Consider the following 24,535-nt stretch of genomic DNA (forward strand, 5'->3'; position numbering starts at 1 on the left):
TGAGGTTAGGGGATCAGCGACGAGGATGAGTACGTTCCCTCGTGAGGGATCGCAGGTTGAGAGGAACGGATGAACGTTGGGTTGGTGCTCCCCTCCCCCCTCTCTCTCTCATGTGTACCGTGCTCGGGAGGATGGGATTTGGAAACGGTGGTTGGACGCGGACATAAGGTCTCGTGGAGGGTCATCGTGACCTTTGTACGGTCACTGCTTGTTTTACACGGTGTCGGTGGCGGGTTGTGGTACTTTTCGGCGAGGTATTCGAGCTCGCAAGGGGTCTTGGAAGGCAGGATTCCCAGGGGATTATAGGGCTGGTGAAGGGCATGACGTTGAGGGCTTTTTGGATGGAGGGGATTGCGAAGTATGGATGAACCGGGTTCGGCTGTACTTTTAATGGTTCTTGGCGGCTTTTGAGGAAAGATGAGGCTTTCGCACGGTCGCGAAGTGCTCGTGAGTTGGGTTTTGGATTACGTGGATGAAGCTATTCGGAACCGGGGCGTGTCAGGTTATGATCACGATCTTGACTTCTCACCTCCAAAACTACGAACTGGTAGTCCATCCGAATGGGGGTATGCTAGTTCCTGTGTGCGGCATCCCCGTGTTCTCTCAAAATCACGAGCCCAACGTCCACGGCGCCGAGCCGACGTTCTGCTCCAAATCCCTTGACCTAGCACCCACAGCCAACACAGAAGAAATGGAGCCGACGTCAACCAACTTGGCGTCAGACGTCGGAACATTTCTTGCCTTTCGAGGTGGACCTCGGCGGGACTGGTGGGTTCTTACATGTACAGTGGCGGTTGTCTAGACTTTGCGCTTGTGAGAGTGGAGGAGGTTCGCGTGGGTAAGGTTGTGGGTTCCGTTCTAATTGCGTTCGTCTCAGTCGCAAGGCTCGGTGGAGAAGGGACTTTAGTGTACGGAGCAAAGGATCTTGTTTTTCGTGGCGGTGGAGGTTGTCGTGCCTTGGTCATATTGCGGAAGACGGTCCGACTTTTTGGACGAGGAGTCTGTGGACGGGATGGTATTCTGCGATGGACCTTGTTTAGAGGTTTAGAAGTTGGATGTAAGTTTGATGGCTTGGATGGGTTGGTATACACGGTAAATACTGTATGATCTGTACGTATAGTTCGTAAGTGCTGGTTTCGTCGAAGATTGTGTACTCATTTTTTGGGTTGGATTTCTATGCGGGCTTGTTCCGGTTAAATACATTGGCCCCTTCTGACTCGAATCCTCTCTTCGGACAAGTGAGCAGCGTTCCTCTCTCTTGTGGTGGATAGGGCCTTCCGGGACTCTCGCGGTTGGGTGCTGGCTGTCTTGCTTGCTGGTCCAGGTGCAATCAAGCTGCTCTCTCACCTCATGTCAATACGTCTAGTTCTAATAGTAGCCACCTCTATCGTCTGTCGTATATACCTTCAAGCAAATAAATCAGTGACATGACCATAGTAGGAGTGCATCTCGCGTTGTATAATTCCCAAGGACTTTGCCGTTAAGAACAAGCGAAAACTACTACCAACTATTGCTGGGAAAAGGAGACACCAGAGAGTCAATATCGTTTCTTATATTAGTTTCGGCTTGCGATGTTCGGCTTCTTTCCAAGTTGGAACTGCTCAGCTTACAGATGAAGTCTCGGTTGCTATAAATCGCCCACCACAATAGTTGTCTTGCGTTGTTGGAGCTTCAGGAAAGCCGTTAGAACCCAGTAGTCGACCCCCAGGCAGCCTATACTAAGCACCGACGCTGCGCACGCGGAGAACTAGTTCTACATCAAGACGTCGCGTCGTCGCTGGATTTGTATATACCATTCCAGCTGCCCTCAGCGCGCACTACAGCTCCATGTTCCTATGAATCGGGTTGCTGTTCCGTCGAACGACTAGACAACGATGTCACAATTTAAAAGTTAATCGCTCTGAACATAGGCTTCTGGAGGAGGGCCCGATTTCTGAGGGTCTCACGGGAACTCAATCTCGGCTTCTTGGACTCACTGGTAACGGTAGCCGGTATCGCCGCCAAGATTTCATCTTGCCCGTCTTGCTCGTGTGCTCCATCTCAATCTAACACTGAACGCAATAGGAATATCTCATATCATGTAAGGAAACTGGTTTCGCCATGAGAGATTGCTACCCGTCATTGATGTTCCATGCCGGATTCCACATCTTGTGACCTACGCATGACCATATGCATTGGTGTAAGTTCCACGTCGTCGTCCCTCCGCCAAATGGAACGACCAACACAGCAGCAGAAACAACAGTAACAATTATAATAGAGCCAAAAAAGAGCACGTTGAAGCCTCCTTCTTCCTCTTGTAGCAAGCTGCCAAGGGTTCATGATCAAAAATGCAACGATCAACGCCACAGCAATGATCGAGACGGAAATCGGAGCTGTTTCCAGAAAGTTGTCAGCGTCTGCCCAGTAGAGTCTTGGAAGAACGTAGCTGGGTTCCGGACAGGGTGAGAATGGATAGAGTTACTAACTTCCAGCCTTCCAAACATCGTTGATGGTAGGGTTCTTGTCATCACCGGTGTACTCCACAACATTCTGACCAAAGTATGAAGTAAAGAAGGACAGAGGCAGCTGCTAGTGTCAGCGGAGATACTCAAGTACGTCTAGGAAGTAACGAACAAAAACGATAGTGACAACTGTGAAAAGCATGACTGCGTTCCCTTGCTTCGTGGTTGTGCGAGCTTCGTCGAGGCTGGCTGCTTTCTGTACCAAATCTAGCAGATCATGCACCTAGATTGGGGTGAATAAAGCAGAGGATTTCCGGGATCCTAGATGGAAACTTACAAACTTTTGTGTTGATTTTGCCTCACGTATCTGTTGCTCCAGTTTTTGCTCAATCGTGTGCCTAATTTCCGACTGAGCGGTGCACAGAACGTCCGGTAAGTCTATTCCTAAGCGGTGCCAGAATGGTACAACCGAGTAAAGAATAGTTGCTTGCTGCGATAGGCACGTTACGATCATGTGCAACTCATCGAGAATGTCAGCAATCTCTAGTGCCAACCGGAGTGTATCCTTCTCCTTGGAAAATGTTCCTTCGGAGTTATTTTCTAATTGTTGCTTCCCAAATTCTGCGTACAGATCGCTGTAACGGGCAGCCTGAATTCAAATCCGTTAGATTACAGCGTCTTGTAACTTGTCGTAGCTATCACATACCTTATCCATGATGGCCCATTCGTATATAGACAGTAAGTCACCGTGATCGTTTCCTACTTTCTTAAGACCGGTCACGGCGGCGTGGGATACAAGAGTAAATGCCAATTGATGGCTGTCTCTTATTTCCTCAATTTCTAGTGATTGCATGACTGATCCCATGATATCTGTGGCAGATGGCGTCACGGAGCTCAGTTGCGGGTGAGTTATAGGCATGGGGCAGCATGAAATAAGCGTTTCTTGTCTGTTGTCAGTCCATGGAACCCCAAATGAGTTGTCAAATCATGAACTGGGCACTGTTAAACTGTGAGCCAGAGTCTACTCACTGTCATTCAGAACCCAGATCCAAAGTTGATCTACCATAATGAGAAGGCTGTCATCGACCGCCTTGGTTCTTCCGCTTTTCTCTTCCGGCTTCAAAGGACCAGTCCACTTGGAGATGGTCTGGGTCGCATCTCGGAGCTTTGTGTCCTGTAGATTTGAGTAATAGAATTGGTCGAGTGTCCTTCGCTGATGTCTAGAACTAGGATCGTCGGTTTCAGAACTTTCATATTTCCTTCGAATGGTTCCAAACCGCTCCCAGTTCAAATACGGAAGCTGTGTTGCGACTCTTATTAGAAACTCTTTTGCTTTCATAAATTCCCCAAGACGGTAAGATTAATGACAAGTATACGCACGAACATCGACCAGTACTTTTTGGATAGCTCGCCGTTGAATTTATACACATCGTATGATGGCTCGAGATGCCATGCATGTGACGGCACGACACTTTTCGGTAACGGTGTTACCGGTCTAAGCTTGTCGTCAAATGTTTTGTTCAAGCTCTCTAAGCTGGGCCTGTCCGCGCCAGCCACGTGCAACTTCTCGAAGCATGTCTGCCAATCAACATTAGTAAAATAGCGATCGTTCTAGAACAACGCAGTAGATCCCACCTTTACAACGCGTGTGTCGTTTATGGGAATGTGAATCCATCCGCCCCTCTCGCAAAGCTGGTCTGCCGTGTTCTGATCATCTAAGTCGAGAATTTGCACATCCCCGAACTGCCCTGGACTTGTTGTATCGCCTCGCGACAGGATGTTGAACCTATACACCACACTAAATGAAAGTTCATTAACTCGATGAAATATATTTGAGGGCCATTCTGTTGCTGGTAGACGTACTTCGTCGCCCCATCGGTGCTCATCGTGCCTAGTTGAAATGAGATGGACTCGAAACGGATGATTCAGATCATCTGCTATGAAAGACGAGAGGCAGGGCGCACTTTATGCACTTGTAGAAATGACAGAAAATGCGGTCAGCAACAGCTCCGCATTCGAACATCCAAGTTATTGGCCAGTATCGCCTGTTGGTAAGGTGTATGTCTCGCGAAAGCGGCTGAGCAACGCATCCAAGCTGCATGTGGAACACTGCGAGACGAATAATTCATTGAATCGGATTTGTGGGAATTGAGATGCAGGCTCGCTCGCATCAGTCTATTGAGACGAACATGCATACTGCAAGCGGACAGCGTGTAACCAGCTCGCTGGCTCGTATGGGAAGACGTCTCCGAAGTAGCATGCAGCACATATAATGAAGCACTGCATCAAGTCACGCCCCACCTATGTCTGCAAGTAGCTCCTTCGAGATTATTATGCTGGCTCGGCACGCAAAGGCTGCCAGGATCAGTAGTATAGATGTCAAGCCAATGTGTGGTTTTTATCATGCAGAGTCGGGAGACGTCGACAGCCCTGTTATGAGCAATCTTTATTGCGGCCCTACAGTCAACCGAACGCGAGAGAGAGAGAGAGAGAGTGGCAAGAGTTGAATGATAGAAAACAGACCAGAGACGTTTCTTGTCTACAGTAAGGGGAGCTGAGTGACCTAACATACATAACATCAAGGTTTCAGTAGGGGTAGGTAAGAATTCCGAGAGTGGGTAAGCTCTTGGCGCATCCTAGCAGAGAATTGAAGACATTCTAACTGGAGGTTATGAATTGCTGATGTATCAATCATACATAGATTGAAGTCAAAATGTGGCATATGTCAAGAGAACAAGAATCGAGGCAATACGTGGGAAGCAAGCGCCGTTGGACACCATGACTGGATGGCTGGCGTGTTCGTCTACGGGTGCGTATTCAAGTGCCATAGCAATCATGTTTTGGCGTTGAAGCGCTCTTTGAATGTATTGAACTGACGAAATCAAACTCCTATCCCAGGGTTGCCCGCTAATCACTCTTTTCTGGCCTCCGTAGCTCCCTACTTTTGCAGAGGCTGGCCCATGCCGCCGTACGTAACCATCTTCGTAATCTGGTACTCCGAGATACCGTACAGAGATCCTTCTCTTCCGAAACCAGACTCCTTGACACCTCCAAAAGGCGCGGCAGGGTCGGAGATGAGACCGGTGTTCACACCAACCATGCCGACCTCGAGGTGCTCCGCAACGCGATGCACGCGCTGGATATCCCGCGAGAAGAAGTAGCCAGCAAGACCGACGTTCGTCGCGTTTGCGAGCTTGACGACCTCCTCCTCAGTCTTGAACGAGAACAGACCCGCGACGGGTCCGAAGGTCTCCTCCTCGGCCATGGCCATCTCGTTGGTCATGCCGGTGATGACAGTCGGCTCGTAGAAGTTGGAGCCCAGGTTGTTCAGCTTGTTTCCGCCGACGACGACCTTTCCGCCCTTCTTCTCGGCGTCGCGAATGTGCGCGTCGACCTTGTCAATGGCGCGGTCGTGAATGAGGGGTCCGTGGGTGATGTCCTTGTCGAAACCGTTGCCGACCTTGAACTTTTTGACTTCGGCGGCGAACTTCTGGGCGAACTCGTCATAGACACCGCTCTGGATGTAGATGCGGTTGGCGCAGACGCAGGTCTGTCCGGAAGAGCGGAACTTAGAGGCAATGGCGCCAGCAACGGCGGCGTCGACATCTGCATCGTCGAAAACGATGAAGGGCGCATTGCCACCCAGCTCCATAGAGAGCTTCTTAAGGGTGCCAGAACATTGCTTCATGAGAAGCTTGCCTACGTTGGTGGAGCCGGTGAAGGAGATCTTCTTCACGGTCGGCGAGGTAGTGAGCGCTTCACCGACTTCGGGGGTGTTGTCGAGGGAGGTGATGACGTTGACAACACCCTTGGGGATACCGGCGCGGTGGCCCAGCTCAGCAATGGCGAGGGAGGTGAAGGGCGTCTCGCCAGGGGCTTTGCATACGACTGTGCAGCCCGTGGCGAGCGCGGGGCCGATCTTTCGGGTGATCATAGCAGCGGGGAAGTTCCATCTATGAAACTGTGAGTATTTTCAACGAGGTGAGGATGAGATTCTTCAACTTACGGGGTAATGAGACCGCAAACGCCGACCGGCTCCTTGATAGTCCACACACGGTTACCAGGAACGGAAGAGGGAATAGTGTCACCGTAGATACGGGGCGCCTCCTCACTGAACCACTCAAAGAAGTTCGCGGCGTAGGTGACTTCGCCCTTAGCGTCAGCAACAGGCTTGCCGTTCTCCCATGTGATAAGGGTGGTAAGGTCCTCGGCGTTCTCCATCATGAGGTCGTACCAGCGACGCAGCAGCTTAGAGCGCTCACGGCCCGTCTTGGTGCGGAAGGTCTCGAAAGCCGTGGAGGCCGCGGCGATGGCGGCGTCCGTATCGGCCTTGGTGAACTCGGGACATGTTCCGATTTTCTCGCCGGTGGCGGGGTCTGTTCGGGATTTAGCCTCCGAAGCCAGTGCCGGGCGGGGTTCAGATCAATTGAGGGAGAACCTAAGCATACCGGTTACTTCAAAAGTCTTGCCAGACTTGGCCTTGATCCATTCGCCGTTGACGTAGCAAACATCCTGCTTCAGCAGAGATTGGTCTTTAAGCTAAAAGGTAAAGGTTAGCACTCTGAGCCGAGAGCGAAGTGGTTTCGTTTCAAAATACCTTGGGAACCATAGTTGAAGCTGCTCGCAGGGAGAATGGGATAAATGGTGTCCGGACGGATCGGAATGTGTTTCTCGCCACGAATCTCGACGCCGGAGCGACAGCTTTTTGTAACGCGAAAGGCATGGTGGAGAGCCGAGGTAGGATGGATGACGAGAGAAGCTCCAGACTAGCTCAAGGCCGCTCAGAGAACTGCGGAGATGGGATGCGGGGAGGTGTGTGGCCTTTGGATGGGGTTCCCTTGGGCCTGGACGTGCTCAAACACGTCTGCCGTCCGATGAGGATTTGAAGGGGAGGCAATTGGAGGTATATGATGTGTTGGAGATGAAAATTGTACCGGTTACAAGGCTCAATGGCAATTATCGTGAGAGTTGAATGTTTGAGCGACAACGGAGGAATGAGATGCTGCAGATTCCAGTGACGTTCGATGACGTCCCCACTACATCAACCGGCCCGGTTGTAGTGACCGGCAAGTCTTCGCTAAGATACGGTGCTGCTCAGCTAGCCGCCGGGCGGTGGTCCTGCCGGGATCACTAACAGATAAGAATTACTCAGTGCCGTTGTCCGCGGCCCGGCAACCTCAGCACCTTTCATGAAGCTGTTCCCTGGAGGCTCCACCAGAGCTCTCGCTTCACTTCATGATCGCTCTTTTCAATCCAATCTTTCCAGTTCATCAACTTTATGTTTCTTTATTGAAAGTCGTATCAATGATGCGTCCTCACATGAGCACCGTCTTGACAAGATTCATTGGTGATGGTGAGATCAGTTCTAGGCCCTGCAGATGAGACTGTCGCAATAAGGTCTCACTCACGCTGAAGCCCCTCAAGCTCAGCCGTTCATCTCATCTCTTCTGGACCGTTCATTAAGACAAGCATCAAATGAGAGCCTCTCCTGACCCTCTGCCACTCATCACGTACAGAGATCAGCAGTATCGCTCTTGCCATGCCACCGAGAGACGGCCCTCGGCTTCCTTGCTCGGAGAAAGAACCTGGGATTCCTTGTAGGCCAAGCTCTTCGAAGACCCTGTGTTGCCGCATTTCGTTGATCTCTCCCGGTTCTGATAGCCTTACCGACCTGCATGCCGTCATGCCTGCAGCGGCTCTCCTCATCATGCTTCTGCACCCCGACCATGAAAACCCTTACCATCCCCGCGCGTGAATGCCGGGAACGATCATGCGGGGAAGCTTATTGCTACGTTGAACAACCTGCGACTTACATGTCTGAATGAATTCTTCGCTGCCGTCATGTCGACTCGCGAATCTATAAGTTCTGCTGCCTCGGCCATGGGCGACGAGCTGTGGTGTCTCTTCGCCACCTACATACCCATTATCAAGATGGTTGAGTGGCCTCGAGCATTGCTGTCTGCTGCGGCCTTGGCGCCGGCTGTGTCTGCAGTCAACCCCGTTCCCGGACCCGAGAGTGCCAGTGCTGTCTTCGATGCCTTTCTAAGCTACTCACTCGAATTCGTCTTCTTTCCCGACTTCGCAGGTTCGCTTCATTGTATGAGAGTTCAATTTGGGTTACTTACAATGTTTGCTAGGTAACAAGTCCTCTCCGAACAAGTTTTCGGACAACCTGCTGGTGAACTTGGGTAATCTGCAGGGTAAACGTCCGCACATTCGTGTGGGAGGAAACACCCAAGATTACGCCCTCTACGACGAATCGCTTCCTTACGCGGTCAATGGAAGCTATGACTTCGACAGGTCTAGGGATTATCCGACTACCATTCACATCGGCCCATCCTTCTTCGAATCTTACAGCACCTTTCCGGACACCAAGTTCACTCATGGTTTCAATCTCGGTTTAGGAGGAAACCGATCCGAAGGATGGGAGACTCTGGTAGCAACGGTACCGCTTGCCTGCAAGGCCATCGGCGTGGACAATCTCGATGTATGGGAATACGGAAACGAGCCAGACCTGTTCTCAACCTCAGCCCAAGGCCCTGTCAGACCTCCATCATGGAACGAGTCCATTTATGTTGATCAATGGCTGAATGGTACTCGAGAAATCGCCTCCATACTCGCGGAGGCCTGCCCCGAGTTCCCTCCCCCGGTCTTCATGGCACCCTCAAACGCAGGAACCGCGAATCGTCTCCGAGCTCCGGCGCAATGGGCTGCTGGCCTAAACGCCGACGACAATATCGTATTGTTTTCTAGCCACAACTACATCAGCGGTGCCGAGAGTCCTGGCGTGACTCTCCAAGGCACTCTGATGAATCACACCAAGAGTGTCCAATCGGTTCAGGCGCATGAGAGGGAGTATGCCAACATCACCTCGCGCTTCGATGACGTGCCGCCGCAGATTCTGGGAGAACACAACTCGCTTTATAATCAGGGCAAACCTGGATTGTCGAACTCGTTCGGTGCAGCGCTTTGGGGTGTTGATTTCAACCTCTACGCTGCTACTGTCGGAATCAAACGCGTGCATTTGCATATGGGGACCGACTACCGGGTATGTTTGATTTGATTCTCACCATAAACGACTTGACTGACATTGAGAAGTATGCAAGTTGGCAGCCCGTGGACACGGAAACGACGTCAATAGGTACTAAGGCACCATACTACGGCAACATCGCCATTGCGGCCTTCATCAACCCAGGCTCACCATCATCTGACACGATTTCCGTCGCCCACGTTCCCCTGGCTGATGACAACGAACGGTCGTCAGCATACGCGGCCTACCAAGGCAGTGACCTCACGCGGTTGCTTGTCATCAACCTAGAGGCATACAACTCCACCATCGGCGGTACAGGAACCAGTCCGGACCCAGACGCCCCCGAACGTCCAACGTTCCAGTATACCTTTGAGGTGCCGTGGGAAGATGGCACGGCGAAGGTCCAACGACTTCATGCCAACGGCAGTGATGCCATCTCGGGAATCACGTGGGACGGCTGGAGTTACAACTACGAGCTTGACGAGGGTAAGCCTGTGAGACTGGACAACGTGACGGTCGGCGAGACCGTGGTGATTAAGGATGGGCAGGTGCAAGTCGGGGTCGCTGCTAGTGAGGCCGTGATTCTGAGTCGTACGGTCGGATGCAGCAAGTTCTTCTAGGTTGAGACCAATAACATCATGAGCATGTTTCTCCAGAGTTTTCTGAGATAACACCAATTCATAGCAACTACTTAAGACGATATGTGTGGGCGAGCATCAGACTTAGTCTTCAACCGTTTGACGGCCAGTTGCCGATTGTTACTAGGTTGTAGTCTATAGCCATGGCCTCGATGGTAAAGCTATGTCATATGGTGCATCTACTGGCCTGAATGCATGATGTGCTCATTTAAACATAGCCTGGCAACCTAGGTTGGTGAATCACTGGGCAAAAATGCGCCATGGACAACAAGGATGATGGAAGCGAAAAGTTCCAAGCCCACTTGCAGTTCTTCCTTTTTCACTGCCCTCGTCTTCAAGTAAGGTACGAAAACAGGAAGCCATGTAGACATGGTGCTTACGCGCATCAGTTTACTGCAACAACTATCGACAATTTCAGTTGTCATGAAATTGGAGCATGCCCTTTATACAGATCAGTACGCGACATAAAAAGAGTACCAGACGCGATCTTTCTGAGACATTTATAACGTTTATAAACAACCAAAGCTTCTGTCAAAGTACAAATCGAAGCCTAGCTGCATGGGATCTGCCATTTTAGTAGTCTACGGTTCACGCTTCTTGTCCACCGGTCCCCTGCAAGGTACAGTTCGCCGGGATGTATGTGAGAGGATGGTCCTGTCCAATAACATCGGGTGAGTGTAGTGGCATCTGTATACTCGAGCGACAGCGATGATCATCAAAAGAAGCGATGCGTCTGTCTCAAAAACTCGGAACTCATCGAGAAAATCGTCATCTATAGACGTATTGGTGATGAAGTCGAGCCTCGCACTCGCTGGGATGATCACGGATCCAGCCCCGGCCCAGCCAAGCTATCTACAAGGACGACAAAGACGATTATGACTAGAACCAGACCTTGGATCATTCATTCCAAACTTTAATACTGACGAGGAACGCACACGTGAATCTGACATTTGTTCTATTTGCCGTAGCGTCAGGGATTCCGCTTCAATCCGGTCTGCATACTTTCATTTCCAGTCGTTCATGTAAACGGATCAGAGTCCGTACCAAACCAAACATCCACTCAAGTTACCTTCACAACGCCAGGACTCGAGGCCGGTTCTATGAAATGAACGAGCCGAATCTCTCCGCCAGCGTCTCATTGCGCCGGCCACATCGATTTTATGGATGTCCATTGTTTAAGAGCCTACGAATGCACGAGCGAGGCTGGTACGTCGAACACGCTCAACATACCGTCAGAACTTTCCCTTTCCCCTCATCAGAAGCTCTGGTATACTCATCTGACGACAACGATGTTAAAAGACGACTGGCTGCGGCTTTTGACCGAATGAACCAGACAAACATCACGATACAACAAGCGAGGCGGGTTTGAGCCTGACACAACACAGCCAGGCCCCGCTGTGAAAACGACCTTTGCAGACCAAGATGACATTTGAGAAGAAACGATCGCCGGTACTTTCCTATAGGGCGCGGAAATTTCACGCGCGGATACTTCGACATTAAATACATCTCAGTAGCACCTTTACACATGACCATTTCGCTGGTTATGGACTCAAGGAACCGGACGCTGCTCCCGTGATATCAAAGCCATGGAGCCAAACCCTCGAGCGAGCTGTAGAGTCTTCCAACACGTCCAGACGACTGCTAAAACCTCTGTTGCTGCACGCTGCATAAAATGCATGTTCTAGTTGTTCCAGCTGGTGGGAAATGTCAACGTTCATTGTGAGGGCAACGCTCTTCACGGGCATTTCTGGTCGTCAAGGCAGCGATGAAGTGGCACCAGATGAAATCCGTGCTCCTGTACCTCCAGCTGGGTACCGGCGGCGATGATGGGATCGAGGTATCCCGCTGAAGAATTGACCCAGAATACTCAAGGAGAGATGAATACATGCCGGGCGACAGTAACAGATGGCGGCGTTAGCTGAGTGGATCACCACGGAGTCTCGTGTTCTACGAGAGAGTCAACCATACCGACTTCGACTCTCGAGTACCGAAAGTCTCAGACAGCCGTTGACCACTGAGATGTCTTCGACCTCCAGAGATCATGGAATACTTCCATGTGAGTGAGCGCAGTTGTGAAAGCTACGGATGGTCTTAAAGTGGCCGAGCATGCACACATCGCTCACATCGATCGGTCTTTAGAGTCTGAAACTTCTTTTTCACAGGCAGTACTCCAAAAATGCCATCTCCTGTAATATTTCGTCAGAGACACTGGTATAAGCTACGGACAAGAATGGAGAAAGACAGCTAGTAACATGAATCACCGGCCATCAAAATAGCCACAATAAGAGTTCACCTTGAAACAGTGAAAACAGACCCAGTCCTCGTCCACTGTCTGCAAGTCCAAGCAGAACCTACCACCTGTCTCCCGCCTCATCTTCCTGTAGCCGAAACAGCACACGAGATGTCTCTAGGCGGATTATTATACGTCTCAAAACACGAAGAGCCGACCCGATGAGGTCTTATCTTCTACCATAACGCTGCGATGTGTCAATCATCTACGTAGATGGAACAGAAATAGGCCAGCACGGGAAAGAACCAAAATTCATGGCACAAACCAAGTCAAGCGATGTTCCCAGGATCACAGATACCAACCAGTGTTCACAAGAATCTGGTCAGGCCACCAAATTCACGCACTTTGTGAAAGTTGTTGCCTATGTGTACTGGCGTGCCCTCTGCCTTAGATATGATATCTCCTCATGTTTCCGACAGAATGAAGAGTGACGGTACGGGCGATTCTGACTCCGGTCTTCATGCTGCCGCATTTGGAAGATCATCCACTGCATCTCAGGAGCAACTTGACGCAGGCTCCTTTCTTCCTTGTATTCCCAAGAAACAGGAGGCTGCAACATCAGGAGCCTTGAAGCAACTCTTCGGGTGACCTGTAAAACGACAGACACGGCCATATAAATGCACGTCCACCACTGCTGCTACACACTGCTTCAAACACTGGAAGCAGAGCATATGACTGACCGGGCCAAGCTTGCCCCTGGCCTCACGTCTCTGCGCCAATAGGCGCGAATAGTGGGCACAGATCGGGAGAACAGGTCTCAGTCAGGGATGTTGTCAGAATAATGAGGCAGGCTGTTATCTGATAGAATACATGCCTCAAGACAACAGCGACGGACGACGGCAGGAAGTAAGTAAGTTGTCACGGCAACTCGTCTTGGAGGTGAGAGCAAACAACACTAACTTCGATAAGAAAAGTATCGGGGAGACTTTGAACACTGGAATGGCTGCGGTCAACCTGCTTCATTGGCATTCGCTGCAGAAAACACAGTCGAGTGAGTAAGTATCACTCTGTTTAAATAAGCGGATTCCAATCATTTCTACCGAGAGGTCCCAACCAGAATTTATAGCCTCCAGCGTAGCTTCGATGCTGTATCGTAGTCTCAGTATTCTCGATTACTACAAGTAGCAGGCGGGCACAACGTTTTTGAGCATAACCGTGCACTCACCAGCAGCGGAATACTTACCGGACGACAACGATTCCGAAAGATGAACTACCTTAACTGCTGCATGGAATATCGCGACAAAACATGGACATGGTTGAGGCGCCCGTATTGACAATTCCTCACTCATTGAACGTGGGTGACATCAATGTTAGGAATCTCACCCAACACCAGACGTTGAGGCCGTTTGCACACGAATTAGTTGTGGCCTTTTCTTATACACCGTACGTCCCGAGATGTTTCTGACACAGAAATCGCTGCTCCTATGCGTCTATGATCAGGACTAGATCACATGATACATCTAGGAAGCTACCGTATAAACATCCATGTCTCTAATTGTCTTATAGAGTTCAGGGGATATGCTGTCGCAACATCTTTGCTGGACACCGACCCTATGACATAAAGCACATGAGCAACCTACAGTTGGGACAGCTGCATAAGTATACACGACGACATTCGCACGCAGTTGATGATGATGATGATGATGGATAAAAAGCCGAGAATCTCTCTTGGCCTGCTTAGAATAGTATATACCAACATCTCCATCACCGACTTTTCAACAACATCACTCCAGTTTAGTCGTCAATACCACCCCACTCACCACCATCACTCCCCTCATCCCTCCTAGCCCCCCTCTCCATCTTCTTCCTCTGCTTACTCGCCGTCGCAGCCCCCTTCTTATTATGCTCCTTCCTCCTCTCCCACTTGCTCTCGGTCGAAATCATAGCCGCGCCGTGACTCCTTCTCGCCTCCACGCCCTTCTCCCTCAACTTCTTCTTGTCCGCCTGGCTCACGTTCGGCAGCGCGTCGAGCAGCCACTTCTGCACGTTGGCCTCCTCGCCCGTCTTGCCCGCCTGCTTCTCGCTCTGCGCGATCACGTTGGCCACGCTCTTGACGAAGGGGATATCGTCCGTCGTGTAGAAGGTCACGGCGACGCCGCCCTCGCGACCCGCACGGCCCGTCCGCCCGGCGCGGTGCACGTAGGCGGCGCTGGAGCCGGGGACGTCGTAGTTGACCACGCCGTTGACGCCGGCGAAGTCGACGCCGCGCGCGAGGACGTCCGTCGTGATCAGGATCCAGATCTCGCCTGCGCGGAAGCGGCGCATGATGCCCGCGCGCGCCTTGTCCGACAGCCCGCTGTGCAGGGCGGCGATCCGGGCGGGGCCGCCGGCTGCGAGCGGGATGTCGTACTTGAGTTCCTCCGCGAGGGCCGTCGCGCGCTCGATGGTCTGGGTGAAGACCAGGAACGGGGGTCGGAGAGGGGGGCCGGAGTCGTCTCCGGCGGTAGGGTGCAGGAGCTGACGCAGGCCGAGCAGCTTGCCCTTTTCCGTTGCGGTGTAGACTAGTTTGTGGGTTACGTTGGGAACGGCTGCGTCCTTCAGTCCGACCACAAGGCGAAAGAGAGGCTTTGTGGACGAGCGTTCCGCCTGCATCTCCTTCACCAGGTTCTCGATGTTGGATCCGAAAGTCGCAGACCAGAATGTGATTTTGAGATCGGGGTTCGAGCAAGCCGCCCAGATAGCCACCGTCTGCTCACGGAAAAGGGGGTCCAAAAGGACATCCGCTTCGTCGAGAATGAGTGACTTGACTGTCGGGAGCACGCGCTGCACCTTTGACGACCCTGAGTTGAGGAAATTGAAGAGCAGCGTCGGAGTCGTAACAAGAATATCCGCCTTGGTAACGTGCTTGGAGCTAGCGGCTTCCGTCTCGCTGTCCTCGTCCTCGTCATCCCCCGACTTCTCCCCATCAGACTCCGCATCCTCGCTCTCGGAAACCTCGTCGTCCTCCGACGCTATCCGCATCCCCTTCTTCATGCCAACGACCTTGATGCCGGAGCCCTGCGCAAGCTTCCGCCCCTCGTTGACAATCTGGAAAATCAGCTCCCTCGTCGGCGCCACGACGATCGCGGATAACTCCGGGTCGTCCTGCTCCCCGCCAGCAGACGCCCTCTTCTGCATGATCGAGTTGATGGCGGGGATCAGAAAACTGATCGTCTTGCCACTGCCCGTCGGCGCGACCGCCAACAGGTCTACGCCGTGAGACACGTCGCCCAGCTCCTCCTTGTTCGGCACCTTCTTGATCGCGAGCTCGGGCTTCAGCAGCAGCGGGAGACTGCCCAGCTGGACCTCGGTCGGCACCTTGTAGCCCTGGTGCGCCAGGTTGTCCGCCAGCAGCGGCGCGATGTTGAAGTTCGTCCTCAGCTCGCGGAAGGAGTTGAGGGGCTGCGGGTGCAGCTGGGTCGTCTCCTTGCCCTTCTCCACCTCGACGGCGACCTTCTTCTTCTTCTTGCTCTTGGTGACCTTGGCCGGCTTGTGGCGCTCGGAGAGGAGGGTGAGCTTGAGTCGGTGGGAGCGGAGGATCTGTCGGCACTCGTCTTCGGGGAGCAGCTTCGGCTTGACCGCGGGCGCCTCGGCCTCCTTCTCCTCCTCTTCAGCTTTCTTTGCCTTGTTATCCTCCTTCGAGGCTTCCTGCTTCGGCGCGAAGAAGTCGACCTCGGGCAGCTGCTCCTCCTCCTTCTCCTCGACCTCCTCCTTGCCGCGCTTCCTCTTGTGGCCCCGCGCGGAGGGGACTTCGTCGTGGAAAAGTTGCGGGTTCGTCCGGTTCCCGGCCGAGGGCAGATTCGTCAGCGCATTGTTTGCCGATTTGGCGCCCTTGGAGGGCTGCTTGATGCCGCGCGACAGGACTTTGAGGATATCCATGGTTTTGGTGGTGCAGAAATGCAAAGCAGCAAAGAGATGTTCTGCCACTTCGAGAAAAGGTGCTGGACTAGGAAATTTTTAAGTGGGAACGCGGACCGTGTCCGCACCGTGCGCTCCGCTGTGCGTCCGACGTCACGTCAGGCCTGTCAAACTGTGAAGCTCCCAAGCTTCAACAGCTTGAGAAATAGCCAAACACAAAAATGCGCGCCTTCAGAGCCCCCAATTCGCTCCTAAGAGGCGTCAATGGTCTCGCGCAGGTGTCGCGAAGGTAAGTACTTAAACTTCATCGCCAACCAGACTCCAATTGACTGACCACTCCCAGCCAAACCCAGGCTCCCCTCGCAGCACGCCTAGTCGCACCATCGACACACCTCACGACAACCCGCGCCTTCACCAACTCCTCCCCCCTCGCGAAGAAGAAGAAGGCCCCTAACTACCCGACCTCCGACTCCCCCGAGATCGTCTCCCGGACGTCCCACTCCGCCACGCCCAACAACAAAGACCACGAGTCCGACCCGGACGACGTCCCGGGCTCGAAGCACCCGAAACCGGACCCCGCCGACCCCCTCGACTTCGCCGACGTCGCCTCCCGCTTCCAGTCCCTCGCCGCCTTCCACACCGACATCCTCAAGAAGATCCAGCACGGCGACCGCTTCTCCACCGAGGCCATCGGCGCCCTCTCCGTCCAGCCCAACCGCAAGGACCCGGCCTGCTACCCCCTTCGCGAGCTCGCCGAGGTCGTCCCCCGCCCCGGGGGCCGCGCCGTCTCCCTCCTCCTCCACGAGAAGGACTACGTCCAGCCCGTCATGTCCGCCGTCCAGGCGTCCCCCGACTTCAACCAGCAGCCCCAGCGCGACCCGGACAACGAGCTCGAGCTGATCCTCAAGGTCGAGCCCCAGAACAAGGACGAGGTCGTCCGCAAGGCCAAGGACATCGCGCAGGCGTGGAGGGAGAAGATGAGGCACGTCACCGAGAAGAGGAAGAAGACGCACGCCAAGTGGCAGAAGGAGGGGTCCATCATCCCCGATCTGAAGAAGAGGGCGGATAAGGAGCTGCAGAAGGTGCAGGACAAGGAGATGAAGGTAGTCGAGCAGACCGAGCAGCAGACCCTGAGGAAGCTCCAGTAGATCTGGTCCAACCAGTCCCCGCGGAGGGCATGTGCATGACCATGTATAAAAAGAAAAGTTGATCCCCGTTGTTTGAGGAGGTATTTCTGTAAAACAAGCCTCAGAGTCGAATCTGTAGTAGTATACAGTACAAGAGACTTGTATCTAAGTGTACAACATTCGCGTGTGCCTTTTTTAGTCTCCTAGTCCTACAATCCACACCACCCCCCTCATCAGGCCTTCGCGCGCTTGGCGGGAGCAACAGCAGCAGCAGCCGGCTTCCTAGCAACAAGCGAAGCAAGCTTAGCATCAAACTTCCTCGCCTCGATAGCCCCATACGACTCGTTATGCGCGTGCGCCGAAGCAGCAGCCTTCATCGGATCCCTGTCCGTCACGTCCACGAACACGGGCGGCGCGTGCTTCCCCTTGATGGCCTTGTCGAGGATGTACTCCCTCACAGCCTTCTCCGCGCCGGCCTCCAGCTTCGACGCCTTGACGGCCTTGACGTTCACGGAGGCCTGCTCCTCCGGCGTCTCCTTCACCTCCTTCAAGAACGCCTCCTTCTCCCCGAGGTCGCTGAAGAACCGCATACCCGTGCCGCGGTCCGCGAGCTGCGTCGCGATCTCCTCCGTGAGCGCCCTGCGAGTGGGGTCGTAGATGGCGTTGCCGGCGGCCTCGCGCAGCTGGCCGAGCACGACGGACTGCATGGCGGGCGCGGACGAGCCGAGAGCCAGCGCGGGGGCGAAGCCGAGGAGGGACTCGGCCGTGACGGAGGGGTTGAACTGCGTGGGCACGCCGTGGTCGCGGGCGCGGTAGTAGGCGTGTTCCTCCTTGGTCTCGGCGCGGAAGAAGCGCTCCCACTCCTCGGCGCGGTCGCTCTTGTCCTTAAACGAGTCCTCGCCGTCCCTGCCTCCTTTCCTGCCGCCTCCTCTGCCACCCCTGCCACCCCTGCCACCCCTGCCTCTACCGCCGCCGCCGCGGGGACCTCCACGTCCGCGGCCGGCGAAGCCGCCTCTTCCGGCACCGGCAAAGGTCGAGGGCCGTCCGCCGAATCCTCCTCCTCCGCGCTGAGGCCCTGAGCCTGGACCACTGCCGCCGAGGCCAGCGCCGCCGCGGCCGCGGCCTCTGAAGCTGGAGGGGAGCTTAACGAAGTTCGAGCCGGCCGGGCGGGAGGGGAGGGTCTTGAGGTCGATGACTTTGGGTTTCTCGTCGAGGCCGGAGGGCTTGAAGGTCGAACCGCTTCGGAGGAGCTCGTTGATCTCGTTGGCCGCGGCGCGGGATCGTTCGCGGCCGGAGGGTCGTCTCGGGGGAGCAGCACCACCGTTGTCGTTGGATGATGAGGATGGGGGGTCGGCGGCGCGCGATTGTGTGGTGGTGAAGGACCGGACGCAGGTTTTGACGGCGACTACGTCTGGCTTTAGGCGGCTGCCCGCCGATCGCAGGGCCTGGGTGTTCATTTTGGCTGGGATTGAGGACAGGTCTGCGATCCGGCGTCTGTCTGGTCACCTTCTTCTGGAGGATTGACGATGTGAGGTCTGAAGCTCGGGAAAAATTCGTGATTACGTAAGGCATCTCAGTGGTCAGTGCTCACGAGCCGGGGCTACCTCTTAAGGGACCGAACCACCACCAACAAAAGGCACGTCACATTCATCAATGTAAATGGGTCTGTTTTGAGCCAGAAGTGGTCTTTGGTATCTTTACACACGATACTCCAAGAAGGGATGTATCGAACAACTAGATACTTGTAAAATAATACTTCGTCATCAGTGGGTTGGGAACGCCCTTCGTTTAAACGTGACACATGTTCACTTCGTTCGCAATTCGCCCTCCAGACTCCAAGTCTTGATTCTTCCGGATGCTTCCCTCTTGAAATGCCGATCCCACCCAAAACCTATTAAGCCAATCCTTCCTCCCAAAGTCTTTTTATGCCATTTATCCCAATGAACGCCTTGTGGGCTATCCTCTTGTGACGGGGTAGCCAGAATTAAAGAAACAGATGACCAGCCGTGGAGCCCGAGATCCGGGCTCGTCGACCGCTTTTGACCAAATGGCATGCAGGTGACAAGCTCTAATCGGAACAATTACCCAGCCTTATGCTTAAGATGAGGTCATGGGCGCTGTCACAGAGAGATCCTTGTACTTCGCAACCAACTCCTGAATCTTGGGTATCAATTCGGGTATTCTGAAAGGCTTGGAAATCACATCGTCCTGAGTGCGGTGTCAGCAATGAGGGTTCATGAGGAACACGAGAACAGCACTTACGATACCGGCGGCTTTCGCGCTTTCGATTTGTTCGGGCCGCGCGTAAGCCGTAACGGCGATGATGGGAATGTGTGAGATGAGAGTCCCTTCCCTCTCTAATTCACGAATGCGTTTCGCGCAAGTCATTCCATCCATGACCGGCATCTCCAAGTCCATTAGGATGACGCTCAGGTCAAAGCCTTGTGCCTCATTTCCGGACCAGAAGCGGGATCTCTTCAGCTGGTCCAGAGCTTCTCCACCGTGGTTAGCAACATGTGTGTTGTTGCCGCAATTCTTGAGCTGCTTCTGGAGGACTCTCTGGTTCACGATGTTGTCTTCCACAATCAAAACATCCAGGGGTATTGGTCCTTCGGTGACGGCCTTACGGTACGATGGGCGTCGTGGCAGGGTGGTGGGAGGTGGGGTTGATGGCGCCGAGGTCGGTTGAACTTTGAGCGGACGTGCAAGATTCAGCGCCGAGAGCGACGGGGACTCGGCGTTTGGAGCCGGCGTCTTGCGACACTTGACATAGAATGCAAAGGTGCTGCCTATGCCCTTCTCCGAAATGACGCCAATTTGACCCCCTTGAAGCTCCGCAAGCATTCTCGAGATGAAAAGCCCAAGGCCTGACCCGCCGTATTGTACGTGGGTACGCGGCGACGCTTGCGAGAATCGTTGGAAGAGAAGCTTCTTCTCATCGTCTCGCAGGCCGGGACCCGTGTCCTGCACCGAGAAGTGAAGGTTGATCTCCTCTCCATCACCCCAGTCCTTCTCGTGGGTGAAAGCCTTAACATCCTCCTTACGGGTGGGGAAGAACGAAACACCCTTCTGAATGACCTCACTGATGTGCTTGGACGCACTCATCCTCATGATAATCTCACGTTTCTCGCGACCTTGGGTGAACTTGATAGCGTTGGTCATGAGGTTGATCAGAACTTGTCTCAACCTCGACGGATCCAACCTGACCCAATCGACAGCATGGCTGGAATACGCCGGGTCGATGGTGAACTCTAGGCGAATGTCGTGGGTATTCAACTCTGACTCGAACATCTTGATGACGTGTCGCACAATCGTGATGGGGTGCGAGTCGACGGGTGTGACCAATAGTAGCTGCGAATCGAGCTTCGACAGCGTAAGCACGTCGTCCACGATACGCTTCTGGTGGCTCGCGCAAAGATTGATGGTGCTGGCCGCTTCCGTACAGCCATCTAACAGAACCTCAAGCTCCTTGTCGAGCTGGTGGGACTTGAATTCAGCAATGCTGTTGACGATTTCATCTGCACATTGCAGAACCGCGCTAAGCGGGTTGCGCATCTCGTGACTGGTAATGTCGATAAAGTTCTCTTGCTGTCGCTTGAGCTCGACCGCCTCTTCCCTCCGCTGCTTTTGGAAATCTTCGGCCCATTTTTGGGGCGAGATGTCCGTGATGCAACCGAAAATGCTCTTCAGATCGCCATCTTCGTTCCTTTCCGGGAAGGCACTCAATAGTACCCAGGTGTCGATAGTGTTAACCCCATTCTGACGACTGCATTTGAATCGAAACTCGATTGTGATTGCTTCTTTTTCCTGGATGAGTTTCTTCCAGGATCGCTCGACACCTGAGCGGTCTTCGTCCCGCACACTTCGCATCCAAGTGTTGACGCTGTCCTCCGTCCTTGGATGCCTTGAGATCTGCCACCACATGTCGTTGGCGAAGTTGATCATTCCCTTGTCATTAGCAATGAACATGCCGACCGGTGCGAATTCGGCCATTCGTGAGAACTTGTATTCACTTTCCACAGCTTCTTGTGTCCTTAGGTAAAGTTCCATCTGCAGTTCTTGGCGGTCCAAGGCAGCCAGGCGCGCGGCTCTCTGGCCACGCTTGATTTCTTCCTCAAAGAGCACAACGGAAGCCATCGAGGTGGCCAATTGCCTGGAAAGAAGATGGATGAAGAGTTGATAGTCATCGTCGTATGGCCGACGGGGGTTGGTTCCTAGAACGATGAAGCCGACCACGGACTCGCCAGCAGTAGTGGGATGAACAGGCAGGATGACAATCGTTTTGGACGGGTCCCCGAAGCCTCTCCATTCCATCCCTTCCAGCAGCTTAGTTGGCAGGGTACCTGATTCGGCAGAGAGGACGATAGGCGCTCCTTGCATCGTCATGGACTGACGCATATAAGGCGCGAAACCTTCGTCTGATGACTTCAGATCGAGATGAGATAGAGCTGTCGGGTGCCCATCGGGAACACCCAATGAGCCCTCCAGCTGCAAAAGAGGCGGGTGCGCAATACTGCCAGAATGCATGGAAGACACCTCGCTCTCAGTGTCCTCCTTGACGGAGTAGATGAGAGCGAATGGGACGTCCAAGTCGTTGAACTCGAGGCCCTCCCTGACTCTTGGCCAAAAGTTCCTGACGTCCTTAGCTGCAGCAGTCTTTTCGCCAACCTCCCGCAGAGTCAACATTCGGCGTTCATTGATCTTGCGGCGGGTATTTTCGAACGCAGGATTGTAAAGCCCGACAACCTGGCCGTCGCTGCCTAGCAATGGGATAAGGGACCAGGAGAAGAACGTCTCTTCCAGGAAACCGTGTCGGATGATAAAAAGCTGGTTGTCGTTTTTCATGACCGACTGCCCGTTCTCCCAAGCGCTGTCCACAATTGGCTCAAGATCGTCCCAGATTTCCTTCCAGCCGTCTTGGTACCGCATTCCCATAAGGTTCGGGTGTTTTTGGCCGGCAAGCTCAACGTAGGCTTCGTTGTAAAGAATGACACTGTCTCTAGTCCAGTACATTGCCGCAGGGTGGGGGCTACCCATAACCATATTGGCCATTGCTCTCAGATCCGCGCTCCAGTGTTCTATGGGACCCAGCATTGTTGAAGCCCAGTCGATGTTGCGGGCAAATTTGATGTGGTCGTTCAGATCGTCAGTTACTTGAATCCGTGTCCAATCGAAAGACGGTTTCAACAAAGCCGCCTGGAAGACCTGCTGAGTAAACTCGTCGGTGTGATGCCTCTCGCCGTTATCCACCATGACGCAGTCGCCGCCAAGAGGCGTGTCGTCCATCTCAGGGGATTCTGATATGGCATCGCCGAAGTAGTCAGGCTCGTCTTCCATTTGAACATTGTTTGGTTGATTCGGAGTGGGACCCCTGCTTCGTTGCTCCAGGACCGCCGACTCTTCGGCGAGCGGCGCTGGCGAGTCGGGCGCAGTCGACACGGCGCTCAAGTTCCCGCTAACGAAGCGAAAGCGCTTGCGAAGCGTAGAGCAGGTCCATGTAATGCCTCCATAGTGGTGAGAGGGCAGACACACGTCCAGGGATTCCTGATTCCGAACAAAACTCATAGCCCATGCTTTGAACCGCATGTATTCGACATTATTTGCCGCCTGATCTCCTTCCACGGAAAGCAGTTCCAACACACCAACAGAAGCGCGGAGAGCAGCGTTGGCGTATAGTAGGTGGAGGGCTGTCCTCTGAGAGTTGACAGGATTTGCGAGGTCTATGATGAGCGTCGGGCGCTCATCTTGCTCGAGGAGTTCCACCACACCAATATTCCTCAGTATTTGGAGGCCCGGGGGAACAGATTGGCTGTTGGGGCTCCGCGACGACGAGAAGGTCGCCTCTGCCGAAGACGACAAGCTACTGCTCCCGGGAGTGCTGCCGGATCGGGCCGAGCTCTGGGCATGAACAGTGCCACGGGGCAAGCGAACGGTATGAACGCCGTCCGCATCCTCCCTCAGACGAGCCAGCAGCACGGCAGCAGCGTCGGAGGGAGGGAGATGGCTCGGTCGAGGGGGCATCGGTCGACGGATGTCGGAGCGAGAGAAAAACAAAGGAGAGGTGACGGCAGCCTGATTATGCCTAGCCAGGATGGTCGAGGGATGAGGTAGCTTGGGTAAATCGATGCTTTTCGGGGGAGCAAGACGGCGCGGCTTCTTCAAAGGCGAGGACTGTGCCCTGATCTGTGCCGTCTCTTCGTCAGACTGACGCTTCCCTTGCAGAGTTGGTGGCCTGGTGAGGCGCGGACGCGATAGTTGTGTGGGCGAAGCGGTGGTAGGAGATGTGAGGTCCGAAGTAGGGGTCAAGAGAGACTTGGAGATGGCGTCAAAGGGATTCTCGCAAGGTGTAGCGCTATATGTCAGACCATACCGACTAATATCGGGAGTTGTCCATTGTCCGTCGGGAGAAAAGATGTTGGTAGTCGGGGGCGGCGAGGCCGGGAGGTAACGGGGGTTGCTGGGCTGGAAACCCGGGTCCTGGAAGGGATTGACGGTCGAGGCGGCGGGGGAGGCAAAGGCAGGAGCCTCGGGAGTCGCAGCGGCAGCGGCAGCGGCAGTTGACCTGATCGTGTGGTTCGTGATCGGGGGAGGGATCGTTCTCGCGGCGAAGGCGGCAGTCGAGTTGGTGGTATTCGTATGAAGGGGGACGGGGACGGGGACGGCAACGGTCTGGATGTGTCCGGGGGCACAATGCGGTCGGAGGGTCGGGGAGGACGAGGGGGGCAACAAGTGTATTGCGGGTTGAGGAAATCGGTCGTTGCCCTTCGGCATGAATGCGCGGGACGATGGTGAAGGAGTGAAGGGCCGAAAGAGTCGGACCGGACCAGAATTTTTCGTCGTCTCGTGGCTCCTCTACGTGTATGGCTCTCTTCCCCTGCCGAAACTAAAATGATGGTTTTAGCAACAGCGGAGACGAGAGGGTGAGGCGGCACTCAGTGAGAAGCAGCAGCAGCAGCAGCAGTAGGAGCAGACCAGACCAGACGGGGACCAACGCAAAGAACGGAAAGGCACGAGGAAAAGCACGGACGTGAGGCGGGCACAGGGAAAATAGCGGGCACAGGCGCTGTGGGAGAAGGTGGAGGTGGGGGGTAGGGATGCCTGCGGTGGTAGTCAGCGGGTGCTAAGGTAAGGAAGAGGTACCTTCTGTCGTCCTCAAGGAGGCAATCAACGGG

At 54.0% G+C, this 24,535-nt stretch overlaps 6 protein-coding genes across 6 annotated transcripts; 2 read left to right on the plus strand and 4 right to left on the minus strand.

Moving 5' to 3' along the window:
• Nucleotides 1-5,379: 5,379 nt before the first annotated feature.
• On the minus strand, nucleotides 5,380-7,164 carry CkaCkLH20_12915 (succinate-semialdehyde dehydrogenase; the record flags this gene model as incomplete). The annotated part of the gene is made up of 4 exons (XM_038895626.1): nucleotides 5,380-6,394; nucleotides 6,448-6,817; nucleotides 6,890-6,980; nucleotides 7,039-7,164. The coding sequence occupies 4 exons, from the start codon at nucleotides 7,162-7,164 to the stop codon at nucleotides 5,380-5,382; spliced, it is 1,602 nt and encodes a 533-aa protein (XP_038739079.1).
• A 1,118-nt stretch (nucleotides 7,165-8,282) lies between these two features.
• Nucleotides 8,283-10,091, plus strand: CkaCkLH20_12916 (glycoside hydrolase family 79 protein; the record flags this gene model as incomplete). Its single annotated transcript, XM_038895627.1, has 3 exons — nucleotides 8,283-8,526; nucleotides 8,579-9,489; nucleotides 9,540-10,091. 3 exons carry the CDS (start codon nucleotides 8,283-8,285, stop codon nucleotides 10,089-10,091), a joined length of 1,707 nt encoding a protein of 568 aa, XP_038739080.1.
• A 4,042-nt stretch (nucleotides 10,092-14,133) lies between these two features.
• CkaCkLH20_12917 (ATP-dependent RNA helicase rok1) lies at nucleotides 14,134-16,257 on the minus strand (the record flags this gene model as incomplete). Its single annotated transcript, XM_038895628.1, has 1 exon — nucleotides 14,134-16,257. The coding sequence occupies one exon, from the start codon at nucleotides 16,255-16,257 to the stop codon at nucleotides 14,134-14,136; it is 2,124 nt and encodes a 707-aa protein (XP_038739081.1).
• A 200-nt stretch (nucleotides 16,258-16,457) lies between these two features.
• CkaCkLH20_12918 (ribosomal recycling factor) lies at nucleotides 16,458-17,384 on the plus strand (the record flags this gene model as incomplete). Its single annotated transcript, XM_038895629.1, has 2 exons — nucleotides 16,458-16,525; nucleotides 16,580-17,384. The coding sequence occupies 2 exons, from the start codon at nucleotides 16,458-16,460 to the stop codon at nucleotides 17,382-17,384; spliced, it is 873 nt and encodes a 290-aa protein (XP_038739082.1).
• Nucleotides 17,385-17,596: 212 nt separating this feature from the next.
• Nucleotides 17,597-18,820, minus strand: CkaCkLH20_12919 (uncharacterized protein; the record flags this gene model as incomplete). The annotated part of the gene is made up of 1 exon (XM_038895630.1): nucleotides 17,597-18,820. One exon carries the CDS (start codon nucleotides 18,818-18,820, stop codon nucleotides 17,597-17,599), a length of 1,224 nt encoding a protein of 407 aa, XP_038739083.1.
• Nucleotides 18,821-19,460: 640 nt separating this feature from the next.
• On the minus strand, nucleotides 19,461-24,134 carry CkaCkLH20_12920 (hsp90-like protein; the record flags this gene model as incomplete). Its single annotated transcript, XM_038895631.1, has 2 exons — nucleotides 19,461-19,571; nucleotides 19,626-24,134. 2 exons carry the CDS (start codon nucleotides 24,132-24,134, stop codon nucleotides 19,461-19,463), a joined length of 4,620 nt encoding a protein of 1,539 aa, XP_038739084.1.
• Between the last annotated feature and the right edge of the window lie 401 nt (nucleotides 24,135-24,535).

Source organism: Colletotrichum karsti, assembly GCF_011947395.1.
Source record: "Colletotrichum karsti strain CkLH20 chromosome Unknown Scaffold67, whole genome shotgun sequence".
In the NCBI taxonomy this organism is placed as follows: Eukaryota; Fungi; Ascomycota; class Sordariomycetes; order Glomerellales; family Glomerellaceae; genus Colletotrichum; species Colletotrichum karsti.